At 52.9% G+C, this 16,707-nt stretch overlaps 1 gene segment (V, D, J or C); it reads left to right on the plus strand.

The window, feature by feature from the left end:
* Window positions 1-627: 627 nt before the first annotated feature.
* LOC143641502 (immunoglobulin heavy variable 4-30-4-like) lies at window positions 628-14,008 on the plus strand. The segment is given in 4 exon segments: window positions 628-673; window positions 759-1,072; window positions 13,247-13,540; window positions 13,991-14,008. Coding segments are annotated over 4 exon segments (672 nt in total).
* Window positions 14,009-16,707: the final 2,699 nt, after the last annotated feature.

Genomic DNA, 16,707 nt, shown 5'->3' on the forward strand with positions numbered 1-16,707 from the left:
GCTGGACAGTCAGGAGGACAAGCAGGACAGAGGGTGGGGAGGGCAGTGGGCACACAGCAGGAAGCCCCTGCCCTCCTGAGACCCTGCTCCCTCCTCTCCTGCTCAGTCTGTAGCCCCCAAATCTCACAGAGATGAAAGAGAAGAACTCGTCCTGAGAACAAAGGGGGGCTCTTCTCCTGGATGTGGGGAACCCCATCCTCAGCCCTGGGCTCTGTTCAGTCATCATTGAGGGCTTCTCCTTCAGGGCTGGGAGGTGAACTGGGCCTCTTGCATGCTGGGCACTTTCCTGCCACTCTGAGACCCTCCCAGGTGCAGGAGGAAGGGCTTGGGGGAGGCAGGGCTGGGCTCAGGAGGGTGGGCTCCCCCTCTGACAGTCTCCAGCTCCCCTGAAACCACCTGCTCTCCTCTCACAGGTAAAGCTCCACCTGGGTTCCAGACAGGGACACATCTCAGGGGCACAGAGGACCTGGGCAGCCTGACCCCAGCCTCTCCAGATATCAGAGGAGCCTCACCCACATGCAAATCCCTCCTCCTGCTCTGGGTTCAAAGGCCCTCTGGGCTGTGGGAGCTCCCAGCTCTCTGCTCAGACAGGGCTGAGGTCTCTGGGAAGGAGGTGTGGTCTAGAAGATGAGGCTGCTGGGTCTTGTCCTGTGCCTGGTCACAGCTCCCCAAGGTGAGTGTCCCCAGTGTCAGACCTGGGTCCATGGGGAGGTTGTGACTGCAGGTGACTGACAGGGTGTGACTGTCCTTGTCCCCAGGTGTCCTGTGCCAAGTGCAGCTGCAGGAGTCAGGACCTGGCCTGGTGAAGCCCTCGCAGACCCTGCCCCTCACCTGTGCTGTCTCTGGATTCTCCATCACAACCAGTGGTTATGGGTGGAGCTGGATCCGTCAGCCCCCAGGGAAAGGGCTGGAATGGATAGCGGAAATTGATTATGATGGTGATACTTATTACAACCCATCCCTCAAGAGCCGAGTGTCCATCTCCAGAGACACGTCCAAGAACCAGTTCTCCCTGCAGCTGAGCTCCCTGACCACCCAGGACACAGCCATCTATTACTGTGCCAGAGCCACAGTGAGGGGACCTCAGTGTGAGCCCAGACACAAACCTCCTGCAGGGTGCCCAGGGCCAGCAGGGGGCGCTCAGCACACAGGAGCTCAGGTCAGCCAGGAGCAGGTGCAGAGGGAGGTGGGGTCCCTTCACCTCAGTCACATATTCTCTCCAGGCAGCTCCTTCTGGGGCGCGACCATCCATAGTCTTCTGGAGATGCCCGTGTCTCAGGACACCACAAACTTTTAAGTTCTTCCATCAAGTTTTCCATAAAGAAGAAAGTCTCAAATATAAGTTTTCTGAAGAGGACGTTGGTTACCAGAGTGTCTGCAACCTGGTGCCATTTATGCAAATCTGTGGCATTTCATTTCCCCTCTACATCACATGGATCTCCAGGGCCTACTTCCAACAGCTGACTTCCATTATTATATCATATTGTCCCCATTATTGTATCATTTTTTCATTTTATTTCTATTTGTCCTTTTTTATTTGTAACTTCTGCATTCTTTTTGACAAAGTGATAGAAGCATGAAACATAAGTTGTCTGATTCAGGTCTCAATATGTCCCTTTATCCCCCCTCTCCCCTCCTCTTGTCACCTCCCCTCAACTCTACTGATCTTTCTGCAATTTAATGATAGATTTTTTTTATTAGTGTTTTCTGGATTTACTGATGGGGGTCATCACTTACCTGTACTAATATGTAAATAAGGAAGACTGCTAGGATTCATTCCACTGCTCTTCCCCTATGCTCTCCCTCCTCCCTTTCCCAAAATGAAAAACAAAAAGTGCTGGAAACATGGTTCTGGACTCTGTATTAGTCCGCAGTAAAAGTCAAACAAGAGGAGGACTCATGCTCCTTGGTTTTATGTCAATAAACTAGGTTCTCAGTAGAGCAAGTGCTTCCTGCAGAGGTACATTTGGGACCTCACTGGGTGGTGTTACTTGCTGCTCAATCTACTACCCATTTTCCTTCCTGTGACATAAATATGACTCTTCTCCATCGTCTCAGCTCTCCATCACACCCACAATTATCATCTGTTAATTCCCTGATTATTTCTGCTACTTGGGATTGAATCCAGGAGCACTTCACAATGAGCTGCATCCCAAGGTCCCTCACAAGGGACTCTGCATTTGAAACATGGTCTTGCTAAGAAGCCCAGCTGGCCTCACACCTGCAATCCTCCTGCCTCAAATCCTGAGGAGCTGTGATCAGAGGGGTGCCTGATCACGCCTGGAAAACAATTACATTATTAATAACTACAAGGTTCTTAACCTATAATCAACACAATGATATCCCACCTGAAAACTGAGGATTTCACCTGATGCTTTAAGTCTTGTCTCCTTTGCCTCATTGATATCTTGGTACTTGCTCTGAGGGCCTTGCTCAGGTCCTGCCTCTGCCTTGGTGGATGCTGGCATCACTTTCCATAAACAGGACACCTGCCATTTGCACACACTCTGTATTTGACTGCTTAAGCATGCTTTGTGATTATTAAATTTACACTTAGTTATGTAAGTTAGATTTTGGGGATCCACATATGAATATGTTTTAACGGACATGAATACACAATGAATTGTTGTGTGTCCTTGTCTTTCACAACTGTTGGTGTTTGATGATCAACTAATAGCGTTAGCATCTCTCTCCATCAGACAACAGCTGGCCATTCCAGCTGTATTTTCACACTTACACTGAGACCTAGCTCCCTGACACAGGGGTGCCAGGCACCATGATGGATCCCAGGCTGTGCACACCCAGCTGTCCATCACCTGTCCCTCCTGGGTGTGGGGAGCCCACCATCTGCTCTGCCCCAGTCACTGTGAAGCACAGCCTGGCTGTGGGCCACAGGTGCCCTGTGAGCTGCAGAGCCCCAGGACAGGGCCCTCTCTGCATGTGGCCCTCACCACCCACCCTCACCCTCGCCCTCCCTGCACCTTCCCATCTCCAGGGGCCACTGTCCTCTCTCTTTCCAGGACCTGATGCAACCAAACAAAAACATGAGTGATGGTGTGGTGATGGTCTCCCTCTGACTGACCCATTTCAGCTAGGTCCATGTGCTCCAGGGCCATGCCCAGGGCCAGCAGGGACAGGTTAAATTACCTTCTTCTCTGTGCACAGCATATTTTACACATATACACATATACAAGGGACAAAATGGTGATAATGAAAAGTACTTCAACAACCGTGTTAATGAGTTAATGACAGGATGCTTAGACTGCATGTCCCAATTGCTGTGCACAATGAAGAGAGGTCCTGTGCCCAAGCCTCAGGCTGTCCCACCCCATGTCTTGCTGGTCTCAGGACATGCTACACAGAGTGAGCTCTCTTGCCTGTTTCCCTCCAAGCTGGCCCTATAGCTAGTAGAACTAGAGTACTGGAACCTTAGGGGACTTTCTCCAGTACTCTAGTTCTGCCTGTGCCCCAGGACTACCCAGTGACTCTTCTGGAATCAGGGTAGGGAAGACCAACCTCCACACTCGGGCACCCTGTGTGCCTGCAGAGTTAGCCCCATGGGAGCTGCCAGGTTGGCAGTTGGGTGTTGATCTCCAGACCAGAGCTGGCTCAGACCCACACTTACTCATCCCCAGGGCTGGATCCCCATCCTTGGAAGTTGTGTGTCCACCTCAGGCCCCAGCCCTGTGTATGCTGAGTCCAGTCTGTGCTGCCTGAGCAGCTCCTCCTCAGCTCTCCTCTGCTGGACTTGTGGGGTTTCCTCTTGGAATTTGTTCTGGTAACTCCCTGGGACATGGTCACTGACTGATTCTTGGTGGCTGAGTGGAAACTGCTCGGGACCTGCTCCCTGTCCTGGTGCACCTGATACTCACTGTGCCCCTCTGGTGCTTCCCTTGCTGCATTTCTGTTGGCTTCTGTCTCTCACTTTCCACCTCCAGCCTCTGCTAACTTCCTGATCCTGGGATCTGGAGAAATTTTCCTTGCAGATCTCAACATCATAATCAAATGACTTTATGATCTTTGTGGTACCAGGTGGACCCCAGGGCCCTGTGCAAGGTAGAGCCTGTTCTACCTGTGGCCACACCCCAGGGCTGTCATTTTAGTTTGTGAAAAACAGCTGCACATCTTGGAGAGGCAGGAGCAGAGGTCCAGGTGCCTGAGCATGGCCTGTTGGTCAGCTCAGGACACATGGTCCACCCATCACCCCACACTGTCCCTCCTGGGAGGAGAGCCCTCCTGGTCCCTCCTGCTGGCTCTGCTGGGTCTGCAGGGTGAGCGTGCTGCCCACAGCCACCCTCTGGGTGAGGACAGACAAGTGCTCCTGGGTCAGCCTGGCCATGTGCCTCTTGTCTCAGCCCCTCCCTCTCCTGACCTTGCTCACCACCCCAGCCCCTGTCCAGCTCTGCCCCTGTGAGGCCAACTTCTTACATGGACAGGAGACTGAGGCCAGGAAGAGGCTGTCCTTCAGGCCTGGCCTTTCTCCTAGCACTGTAACCTAAATTGGGCTCCTCAGCTGTGCACCCCTGTGGCAAGTGCCTGAGGCCATCAGCGCATGAAGAGGAGGTTTCCTTTGGCTCCTGACTTCCAATGTGCTCTAGTCCATGAAGAGAGGAGTCCACTGCATTCACACCTTTCCTGGGTGTGCCAGGGAAATGCAGGGAGTCCACTGTGGGGACAGCCACTCACCTAGTGTGAAGGACTCCAAAGGGAGGGAAGCAGACATGGGGTCTGAGAGTCCCCTGATAGGGCATGTCCACAGTGATTGACAGATATTCCATGAGTCACCATGTCCTAAGGGATCCCGACTCCCTCACAGTACAAGGGGCTGAAGAACATCCTTAGCACATGGAATTTTGAAGGACAATGATGCACACTAATGATTCTATCCCTGGACACAAAGCTCTCATGTCCATCTCATAATGCAGGACACATTCAGTCCTCATCCTTGAGTCCCTAAAGGCACAAATACTTCATCTTAGCTCAGAAGTCCAGTGCAAAGACTCCCAAAGATTCAGGGAAACCCTACTGTGTGCCTGAAAACCAAAGAGGGCTTCCATACTCCCATGTTTTATGGAGGGCTCTTGGCAGCAGGGACTCTGACCCCTGACCCCCATCTGACCTCCAGCCCTTCCTTTCAAGTATCCATGTAAGCCTCCCTGACCCTGTAGCTCTCACAGTCTGCCCCCTGCAAAGCCAGCAGGGTGTGGCTGAGGACAAGGTCACCCTCAGCAGGGAGCAGGTCCTGGCCTCCCTTGAACCAGGGCTGGGAACCTCTGAGCCCCTTGCTGGCTGAACAGGGAAACCATGCCCTGGGCAGTCCTGGGTCAGGAGCCCAGAGCTCTCTCCCACAGGCCCTGCCCTGGAGGGTCTTTCAGATCCTCATCTCTGCCTCTGAGCTGGGGAAGCTGGGCCTTGTTGATCCCTGGGATCCTGAACCACCCTCCATCCTCTGGGTGCAAAGCCCTGGGCTGACTGCACACAGCTGCTCACCATGGAGAGTGTGCTCAGCTGGGTTTTCCTGGTGGCTGTTTTCAAAGGTAATGAATGGAGAACCAGAGATCCTGAGTGTGTGAGGGGACAGGAGTGAGAGGAAGAGTGGGTGAGTGCCAGTGTCCTGACCAGGCTGCCTCTGTGTTTGCAGGTGTCCAGTGTGAGGTGCAGCTGGTGGAGTCTGGGGGAGGTGTGGTGCAGCCTGGGGGTCCCTGGAGTCTCCCTTCAGCTTTTATATTGACCTTTAGTGACTACTGGATGCACTGGGTCACCAGCTCTAGGAAGGGGCTGGAGAGAATTTCAAATGTTACTAGTGTTAGTGGTGATAGCCCTATTACCCTGATACCAAAAAGGGCAGATTCATAATCTCCAGAGACAATGCCATTTGCTGTACCTGCAAAGGAGCAGTCTGAGAGCAGAGGACACGGCCACCTCTTTTTTTTTTTTAATATTTTTTGGTTGTAGTTGAACACAATATCTTTATTTCTTTATTTATTTTTATGTGGTGCTGAGGATCGAACCTGGGCTGCGCACATGCTAGGCGAGTGCTCTACTGCTGAACCACAACCTCAGCCCGTGGCCACATCTTAATGAGCCAGAGACCTTTGGGGAGACCTCAATGTGAGCAAGACACAAACCTCTCTGAAAAGGCGCCATGAGCCAGCAGGGGGCGCCCAGCACACAGCGAGCTCTGGGTCAGCCAGGAGCAGGTGCAGAGGGACCTTGAGGGCTGCTCCCCTGTTGGTTGTGGAGGTTCCTCTCTATCCCAGGGTCCCAGGCAGCAAATTTCTCTAGTTCATGGTTCAGTTTTATATCTGAAGATTCTGAAGAAGATTTCACTTTGTTATTTTGCAAAGTGACAGGACAAAGGGCTGTCAGAGCCCCAAATTACAGGCTTCATTTAAAAGCTGGTTCCGTCCACACTGTTGGAGCTTTGTCTTCACCCATAGATCCCCAGGGATCCTTTCCAGATAGAGATTCCTGGTCCTCTGCTCCACGTTTAAATTGGTATAACCACTGCAACAGAGCAGAGATTCACCCTGTACAAGCTCAGGGTGAGGCCACACCTGCTCCTGTGAGTGATGTCACAGGAAGCCACATGGTCTCCTGAGCCCTCTTCAGAGTTGAGGACAACACCTGCTGGGACACACCATCAGTTCCAGAGTGACTTGCTTCTCTGGACTCATTGTCAGACTAAATGGACAGTGGGTTAGGATACAGCTTACTCTAGGACACAGAAGGTTCACAGTCCAGGTACATCACCAATGGCCACCAAGGGAGGGACTTATTCCATATTCTGTCCCTGAGGCCAACCAGTAATCAGAATTTCTTCCACCATCAGGTCACAGAGACTCAGGAGGGCTCCACAGTCCAGCACAGGGCAGTGTGGCCCCCATCACAAGTGTGCACAGGCAGAGCTCATGGAGCCTGATCCCTCCAAACAGAAGAGCCCTTTAGCAGAAAGAGCAAGAGGAGAAGGTCCCCAGAGGTATGGGGGCTCATGTGCCTTGTCCTGTCCTAAGCCCTGTGTTAAGACCTTCCTGCAGAATCAGGAGGGACTTCTCATGACATTCCACTGTGACGTCCAGTCTGTGGACCATCCACAGACACACAAAATATAAGGGGCACTTTGAGTCCCCCACAGTGATGTGCACAGAGATGTGGGTGGGTGCAGCAGAAGTCAGCTGACCGGGGGGAGCAGGGGAGAGAGCTGAGTCAGTGTCGGGCTCTGCAGGGAAAGCTCCACCTGGATGCTTAACATTAGCCAGCACCAGAGGAAGAGGCACCCAGGGCTTCCTCAGCCCTGTGCTAAGAAGTGGGCCGAGGAGGTGGGCCAGGGGTGTGGGCTCAGCATGTCCCGGGTCATGAATGCCCAGGTGATGATGGCCGAATAAAATCAATCCAAGCTAACCAGTGAATGTGGCATTGGCTGTCCTCCAATGATTGGTACAGTCTTCCTGTGCAGCATCTGAACTTGGCCTTGTCTTTCCTGGGATTTGACACATCATGTGACCTGTGTGTCTGTCCCTGCTCTGATCAGGCTGCCTGCTGCTCCTAGGCTCAGCTGGGCAGGGGGCACACTTCTGGAAATGCATGCATCTGCCCCTGCATGTCCCCCTGTGACCAGGGAAATACATACAGGTGACCTCATGACCAGTTGTATTCCTAAGGCTTCAGAAACACCTGATTGAGCAGGTGTTATGTCTTTCATTCTCCCCCCTCTGTGTCACCCATAACATAAATAATTCTTTCCTAAATGGAGGCTGAAGAGTCCCACGGGCTCCTTGCTCTTTCCCCCTGAGGAGTGCATTCACTGCACCTTGGTCAGGGGTTCCTGGAGCAGCTGGGCCTCACAGTCCTGGGGGCTGCATGGTGCTGGGGCCACTCTGGCAGCCTGGACAGCTGAGGGGCTGCTGGCAGAGCAGCAGAGGTGCAGTCATCTGTCCCCAAGGGCTGCCTGGGGTGGCCCTCCAGCAGGCCCAGGTCAGCAGTGCAGCAGGCCCCATGAGTGCAGAGGTGGCTGTCAGATTAGAGGACAGCACAGGGCAGGCAGCACCTGGGGACAAGGGCGAGATGCTCTCAGCACCCAGCGCTGGCTTTGCACCTCCACAGGGACTCTGTGCAGTGGCTGCTCAGGGCCTGCTCAGCTGCCCTGGGGACCTTGTTAGGGGTTATATGTTTCTGCAATGCCACCTGGGGTCCTGGGAAAGGTGTGTGGCCCTTACAGCTGGCCCTGCTAACAGCATGCTCTGCCACACAGGGAGGGCCCAGGGCTCTTCCCTCCTTTGTACAAGTGTACTCCTTTGTACAAGTGTACTCCTTTGTACAAGTGTGGACGCCAGCTGCGTCCTGTGTCTGCAAGTGGATGGACAATTCCTCCCTGACCAGCACACAGCTGGGTAGGGAGGCTGAAGGGAGCAGCCAGCCAGCTGCTTCCCAGGACCCTGGTGGGTCCCTGCATGGCTCTGTGCAGTGGAGCCTGGAGTGGAGCCCAGGCTGGCTCTGCTCTGTCCCCACCACTGCTGGGGCCTGTTTCCCAGAAGGTCCCAAGCTGTGCTGAGGGCTGGGGGCTCAGTGGCTCCAGCAGCACAGGTGCCCCCTGTCAGGGGTGAAGGATGATTGACAGCTCCCTGTGTGGCAGGGGCAGAGGCAGCACCTGCACAAGGGGCCCCACTGAGGGTGGCTTCAGAGAGGTCCTGCCTGTCACCCATGTGCTCTGTGTGGTGGGGGCAGGATGAGCCCTCCCTCCCTCCACAGAGCTCTGTCCTGCACCAGTGGCCATAGACTGACCCAGGCCTATGGGCAGGGAGAAGAGCAGGGGCCTCTGCAGCTCCCTCATCCACTAAGGCAGCCTCCAGGGACCTGGTCGTGTAAACTAAAGTGCAAATTTCACATGTGCTAAGTGTGTGGACGTTTTTGGTTCAAGAACATGCAAATACACAGAAGCATCCTTTGTAAACATCTAGAAAGTAACTGGATTACAGGTTTACATTTGAAGCACAAGTCCACAGCTTTTCAGATAAAAACAATAAATAAATTTTTGATGGTTCAGTCTGACAGCGAACTTTCAGATGTATGTCAAGATACAGAGGATGGATCCCTGAAATTAATGTCTAACCTACTGGAGCTTGGGCCACTCAGAGGTGAGGGAGAACGTGGATGCCCTGGTTCTCCCAGTGGGCACTGGGCGCTCAGGTCATGGCCTGTCCAGCTCTGTGCTTCATAGCACCTAGGTGAGCCCAGCCAGTGTGCCTGCTCCCCTGCCATAGGGCTTGTCCCCTTGGTCCTGGCCACAGGCACGGCTTCTCCTGCAGTCCTGAGCTTAGGACTTGGAGAGGCTCTTCTGCAGACTCGGATGTTCACCTCACAGGGCAGTATGACTGGACACAGTGTGCATGACAGCAACCACTGCCATGGGAGACCCTCACCTACCACAGGACCATAGTGCTGGCTCTTACTTGCCACAGAGGAGTAGTTATTATGTAGTCACAGCAGCTGTGGCTCAGTGTGTCCAGGGGCAGTGGGGGCCTCTGTGGCTGCCCCTACAGAGGTCCAGTGCATGCATAGAGATGGTGTCCATGTGCTTCTCACAGGGACAGGGACAGAGTCCAAGATCTGTGGGGCATGGCAGCATGACACAGTCCTCAGAAAACACAGAAACCCCAAGGACAGGAAAGGAGCCCTGCAGGAGGGAGTTCCTACAGAGGACTCCACAAGGTCATCCTCAAAGGACTGAGGCCCTAGGGACACTGCAGTGCCCCCAAGGAGGAGTGCAGAATGCAGCCAAGGACTTGGCCAACTCCTACTGTGCAGAGCCACTCAGGGGACCTCAGTGTGAGCCAGAAGCAAACCTCCCTCAGGAGGCACCTGTGGCCAGCAGGGGGCGCTCAGAAGCTAGGAGTTGCTGATTGACTAGTGGATTTTTTCCAGTTGTGGTTCTCATTTTCCTGTAAAGTGACACACTTCCTGAGAAAGGCCCCCACAGTTATGCCTCTGGGCCTTCAATAGATGTTCATCAATTTAAAAAATAATGATTAACTGGTTGATGGTGTAACCTTGAATTCCTTGGTCCTCAAAGGAGTGTTCAGAGAGCAATATCTTCATGTCTCATGTACATAAATTCTAAATTTATAAAGGTCCCCGAACATACAATATACGTCCTCAAAGAGTAATTTGAAATCATTAAAGTTGCAATTATTGCCTTTTACAGCTGGAGATTAATTGATGGCCCAGAACACCTGGGCCACTTTGCACAACCACAGAGACCCACAGTGTCATGTGCAAGCTCCGACCCTCAGGCTCCAGCACCCCAGGAGCTGTCCCAGGAGATGTGGCTGCTGTGGCTGTTGCTGGCTCTATTCTGCAGTGAGCTTCCAGGAGGAACACCTGCTGCCTTTCCCTCAGGCCTGGCCTTCCCTGGAGGACACGTCCACATTCTCTGTCCACAGTCACTCCCTGTTCCTGGGTAATTCTTCTCCCATCCAACACATCAGCATGGTCCTGCCCATGACATCTTCCCATCCTCTGTACCCTGCGTCTGTGTGGACACAGGAGGTGCATTCTGCACCCTCCACATGCAGACCACAGGCTTGGCAGACACGGTGCTGATGATGGACAGCAACAGCCTGGACATGCCTCACCCCTACCTGCACATGAGCGTCTCACACAGTTGGTTATTTCCCTGGGATCTTTATGTCAATATGAAATGAGGAGATTAAATCCCCTGGAAACTGACCAGGTGGAGGGATTACCAGGACCAGGCATTTTCTGTCATTGTTCACATATGAGGTGGCCCACAAGCTCACGTGTGAGACAAAGGAGAGAGAACTAGATTACCAGAGCTCAACCTAAAGTGGATTAATCCACTAACATGGATTGTGTTGCAGCCACTGTAGGCAGGAGAGGTGGGTTGGAATACTTGGATCACTGAGGTTTGCCTCTGGGGGGACACTCTGTGGAGCTCACCTGCTTCCTGGTGGCCATGTCCTGAGCTGGTTTCCTCCTCCATGCCCTTCTGCCATGGTGTTCTCCCTCCCTGGCCAGAGCTAAGGACTTGCCACCATGCACTGCAACCTCCTAAGTCATGACCCAAAGGAAGCTTGTCCTCCTCTGTGTTCTCAGAATTTTGGTCAGGTGACAAAACACTGTCAATATTGATATATTTTTAGGAGGTTTTCTTAAGGCCACATCATACATCCACTAAGTTTCTATGATTTTCATGAACACTCTGTGCTGAATGGTGAAAGCAAACTGAAGCCCTGGAACAGGTGAGGTGGGGAGGACCCCACCCCTGGCACAGGTGAGATGGGGAAGACTGTCACATGGAGGGCTCCAGGATCCCCAGGTCAGGAGGTGGGGTCATCTTAGGAAGCCTCCTAGTTAGATACCTGGAAGAACAGATTTCTAATCAGATGATTTTCTAGGACTTGGAAACTTCACCCAGGGGCACATCTGGATTTGCAGGTGGTGAAACATGGAGACCAGCATGTGGGGGGCCGTGACACTGAATGCCTAGCATTGTTCTTCCCATAATTAGAAGAGGCTCTGTCGGTCACTTTCGTAGTGGCCTGGACACTGCCCAGATCCTCAAGTAGCAGAATGTGTCTTCATGCATAGACATGCCTTCCCCTAGCCCCAGGGGTCGAATTACCTAACCTGTCCTTGTAACCCTGCCCCTCTTGACCTTTTTTGGATGGAACTTTCTAAATACTGAGGGTCTCCCCAATAAAAGCTCATTTTCAAATGTGCTAGGTCTCCCTCGCCAGCCCCTTGGGACTGTCCTCACTCTCTCATTTGGGGAGCTTGAGGCCAAGAGCAAAGGAGCCATCCTGAAGTTTGATATGAACGTAAAGTGTGTGTCTGTGCTTTATTTGATATCACAGGAAATTCCCATGAGTGACCACAAGTTTACTTGCCCCCTGCTGGTCAGGTGTGGCACCAGCAGGTCTGACCTGAGCCACCCCAGGACCAGGAGGTGATGCTGCAGGCTCAGTGTTTGCAGGGAGCTCATGGTCAACACCCAGGGAACAAGGAGAGGAGACCATATGTCTTATTAGTGGGCTGTGCTCACTCAGTTAGGCAGGAGGTCAATTCCTGAACCTCATCAGGAGGTCAGCAACTACACCTGCCCTCTCAGTGACCCCACCTCACTAAAGACAGTGTCCACTGTTCTCTCCAAATGCTGGACTGTGGGCAAGGCAGGGCTCACTGCAGTGATGCTGCACAGGGAAGGGGACTGGGCCTCCTCCCTCACCCAGCCTGCCCTGCATGCTGTCCTGCCTGCTGTCAGCCTGGCCCTGCTGATCTGGGGGACTCAGGGGCTCTCAGCCTCAGGCTGCAGCTGAGAGCTGCCTCTGCCCCCAGGACTCCCACCTGGCCCAGCACCTCCATCCTGTCCTCTCCTGGTGGAGACCAGAGGACAGGACAGGTGAGGGGAAGAGCTCAGGGAAGATTCCCACCCACTGCTGTCCACAGGCATTGGCTGGACAGTCAGGAGGACAAGCAGGGCAGAGGGTGGGGAGGGCAGTGGGCACACAGCAGGAAGCCCTGCCCTCCTGAGACCCTGCTCCCTCCTCTCCTGCTCAGTCTGCAGCCCCCAAATCTCACAGAGATGAAAGAGAAGAACTAGTCCTGAGAACAAAGGGGGGCTCTTCTCCTGGATGTGGGGAACCCCATCCCCAGCCCTGGGCTCTGTTCAGTCATCACTGAGGGCTTCTCCTTCAGGGCTGGGGGTGAACCTGGGCCTCTTGCATGCTGGGCACGTTCCTGCCACTCTGAGACCCTCCCAGGTGCAGGAGGAAGGTCTGGGAGGAGGCAGGGCTGGGCTCAGGAGGGTGGGCTCCCCCTCTGACAGCCTCCAGCCCCCTGAAACCACCTGCTCTCCTCTCACAGGTAAAGCTCCACCTGGGTTCCAGACAGGGACACAGCTCAGGGCACAGAGGACCTGGGCAGCCTGACCCCAGCCTCTCCAGATATCAGAAGAGCCTCACCCACATGCAAATCCCTCCTCCTGCTCTGGGTTCAAAGGCCCTCTGGGCTGTGGGAGCTCCCAGCTCTCTGCTCAGACAGGGCTGAGGTCTCTGGGAAGCAGGTGTGGTCTAGAAGATGAGGCTGCTGGGTCTGGTCCTGTGCCTGGCCACAGCTCCCCAAGGTGAGTGTCCCCAGTGTCAGACCTGGGTCCATGGGGAGGTTGTGACTGCAGGTGACTAACAGGGTGTGACTGTCCTTGTCCCCAGGTGTCCTGTGCCAAGTGCAGCTGCAGGAGTCAGGACCTGGCCTGGTGAAGCCCTCGCAGACCATGTCCCTCACCTGTGCTGTCTCTGGATTCTCCATCACAACCAGTGGTTATGGCTGGAGCTGGATCCGTCAGCCCCCAGGGAAGGGGCTGGAGTACATAGGGCTCATATCTAGTGGTGGTAGCACTAACTACAGCCCATCCCTCAAGAGCCGAGTGTCCATCTCCAGAGACACGTCCAAGAACCAGTTCTCCCTGCAGCTGAGCTCCCTGACCACTGAGGACACAGCCACCTATTTCTGTGCCAGAGACACAGTGAGGGGACCTCAGTGTGAGCCCAGACACACACCTCCTGCAGGACGCCCAGGGCCAGCAGGGGGCGCTCAGCACACAGGAGTCAGGTGCCACCTTCAGAGCACAGAGGAGAGTGGATGCTTTCTCTCCAGGTGATCAGCGTCTCCCTGGATCCCATCATGGAGAACCTGGAGGTCTCTTCTGCCTCAGATCATCCCATGCTGTTCTCTTATGGAGTCAGGAGTGTCTTTCTCCACTTATCTCAGGTCAGAATTTTGAAACCTTTCCTGACTTCCTTCCTGATGAGGTCTTGTCATCAGAGGTGACAAGAGTTAAGGGAACTGAGACAAAGGCTGGGGACTTATTTTTCCCTGAAGGAATTTCCTCAATAGGCAGCTCCATGGTTCCCCTAAGAAGAGTCCCCGCAGGTTGGGGTCCCATTCTAAACTGCTTTTTCTGGTCTCTTTATAGGGGCCACAAATATCTTAGCCTGGCATTTTGAAACACATTAAGCGCCTGGACTGTCACAGTTAAAAACTCTTTTAGGTTACCTCTAGTATTTGGAAGTGGTTCTGTAAACCCTTTAAGTTTTGGGAGGTTTTGTTGTTACTGTGAGTATCTGGGGCTGAGAGACAAAAGCCAAGTTTCCTAGACAAAAGGATACTTTACATATCTTAGAAAGCTTAGAAAGGATGATCCTAAAAACTCTCTAGTTCTAAGCTGCCCTCTGTAGGAACTGACTGTCTACTCTGCTAGCCACCTGCCCACTTCCTAAATGAAGGCAATCTCCACATGCTTTATGACCTTTGGCTTTTACTTTTAACATCTGTTGGCAGCCCTTTCAATGCAAGCTTTGGTCAGCCCACTTGGAAACCTTTTTAACCATTGTTTTTAGATGGGTGTCAGGCCAGGTGGGATTAGGTTTCCCATAAGGAGGCTAACAGCCAAAACAATGGGCAGAAAGAAAAGGAAGGTGAGAGACAAGAATTTATCCAGGCAGAGAGTGTGACTGTGTCCAAAGGTGGGGGTCACCAGTCCCTGTCTTGTCTCACTAAGTTGGGGAAAAAGTTACAAGCAAACTGAAATGGAGACTAACCTAAACAGACAACAGGGAAACACACTGTAATAGCACCAACAAATAGGACAGGACAAAAACCCAAGTCAGTCACTCTCCTCCACATAATCCCAGCCTCCAGACCCTCCTCCAGACCCTCCTCGGGATCCACTCTGGGAGCTCTGCTGGGTCTGGACCAAGGCCTCCTCAGGCTCAAGGTCTCTTTACACACCTTTGGGCTTTACAATCAAGCACCTGAAACACTTGGAAAGGTTTGCAATCAAGTGCTGATGCACACCCAGAGGAGCCCCTGACACACCTCAAAAGATTTACTATCAGGCACTTGGAACCTCTAAGGGTTTACAGTTAAGTCACAGATAGAGCCAATGAGGGACCTCCCAACACATGCACTTCCATGGAAGCCAGAATTAGGCAGTCAGTGTAGACAGGTAAATCAAGTCAGGTCGGTCAAGGAGGCCAATTTTGAGTGAGTCTGGGAAGTTGGAGACTGTCCCCTGAGGGATCTTCTGTAGAACCTGCCCTGCTCCAACCTGTTGCCAGGGTAACCTGTCCCAGGAATTGCCCTCCCTCCAGGGAGCTCTAGGGTTGTTAAAGTGTCCTTGTCTCCTCCACCTGCCCTTCCCCCTTCAGCCCACCTGGTCCCACCTGCTGGCCTCCCACCCAGCACTCCTGGGCCTAGTCATGTCCACGGGAAGGAGAAAGGTAAGGGGAAAAGACGGGAGGACAAAGGAATCCTAGGACATATAATAAGGGCAGAACCTCGATTCTCCTCGGGATACCAGGACGCCAGCTAGGGCCCCTTCTCCCCCACGGGAGAAGTCTAGGTCACCCCTTTCTAACCAGCCCTGCTTCACATGCTTGCTTCCCTGTGCTTCTCTAACATTCAAACTTCAACCTGTGGGGAGCAGACTCCTCACCCATAACCTGCTGTATCACTATCCTCCTTCAAAGCCTCTGCATTTACAGATGTGCATACAACCAGAGCTTTCAAAGGAAGACTCAAATCAGTCACCACAAAATGTCCAGCACCTCACAGAGAGCTCCCAAACTAGATGTGGGGCCACCTCTCTCTGCTTCAGAGGATCCAGGATTCCCATGTGCCTCAGAGCCACATCTTGACTACAGGGTTCATCTCACTGGGGCCTTCAAAATGTTCAAGTCAGATTGCAATAAATCTCCATGTTGATCTTAAAGCAGGAGATGGAACATTTGTTCACCAGTTGGAGGTTCAGATCCACCAGCTGGTAGGACAAGGGGTAGGCTGCAAGTCTAAACCCTTCAACCCCATCCTGGGGTTTGAGTACACCTTTTATAGACCAAAACCACGTTAAAGACACCTTAAAGCATAAGGGGTTGCTGCTGTATTTCAAAACCATAAATAAACATCATGAGATCTAAAATCATAGGCAGAAAAGAGAGTGGGCCAACACGTCCCCAGTTGGGCACAAGTTAAAGATTGTTACCAATGTCTACACAATCAGTCTCTGACAGGGCACATGTCCAAGGAAAGCAGCAACCAAAGGAAGAACACTTTTATTATATAAGACTTGCCACTGTGTGTTGCCAAGCATGCTAAGCTAAGCAGCTATTGATGGGGACAGAGGAGGGGCTTTCCTGGGAGAAGCATGTGTTACATGATGTGGGGTCTCAGGGCAAAGTGGAGTCGGCTTGGTCATTGCCCATATAGCCTATCCATAACAATACAATGTACAATTTTTTGTGTTTTAGAAAACAAAATCATATTTCCAGACTGTTGCCACAGATCCTTTGACTAATCCAAACCATTCCTAAAGGGAAACCTAAACTGCTTGCCCACATGGCCCCCTGTCACCCAGAATCAGCCAAGGCTGTCACCCATTTCCCCTTACAGCAGTCAGGGTTCCATTTTCAGAGGGGGACTGATGTCAGGTGGGGGTGGCACAGGTCCTTCAGTGTAGGTGACAGTGACTGGGTCAGCAAGATGGGGGCTGACTCTGCAGGAGACAAAATGCTAACACCTCCAGGGCACCTCCCCCTCCAAGCTGCCGCCAAGGTTCCCTGCCTCCAGGGACCTGCTCCTCCTGCTAGGATTGTTAGTGAGTAGCCCTGGGGCTCCCTTCCTGCTGCACCCCTG

This window comes from Callospermophilus lateralis, chromosome 3 (assembly GCF_048772815.1).
Source record: "Callospermophilus lateralis isolate mCalLat2 chromosome 3, mCalLat2.hap1, whole genome shotgun sequence".
Classification (NCBI taxonomy): Eukaryota; Metazoa; Chordata; class Mammalia; order Rodentia; family Sciuridae; genus Callospermophilus; species Callospermophilus lateralis.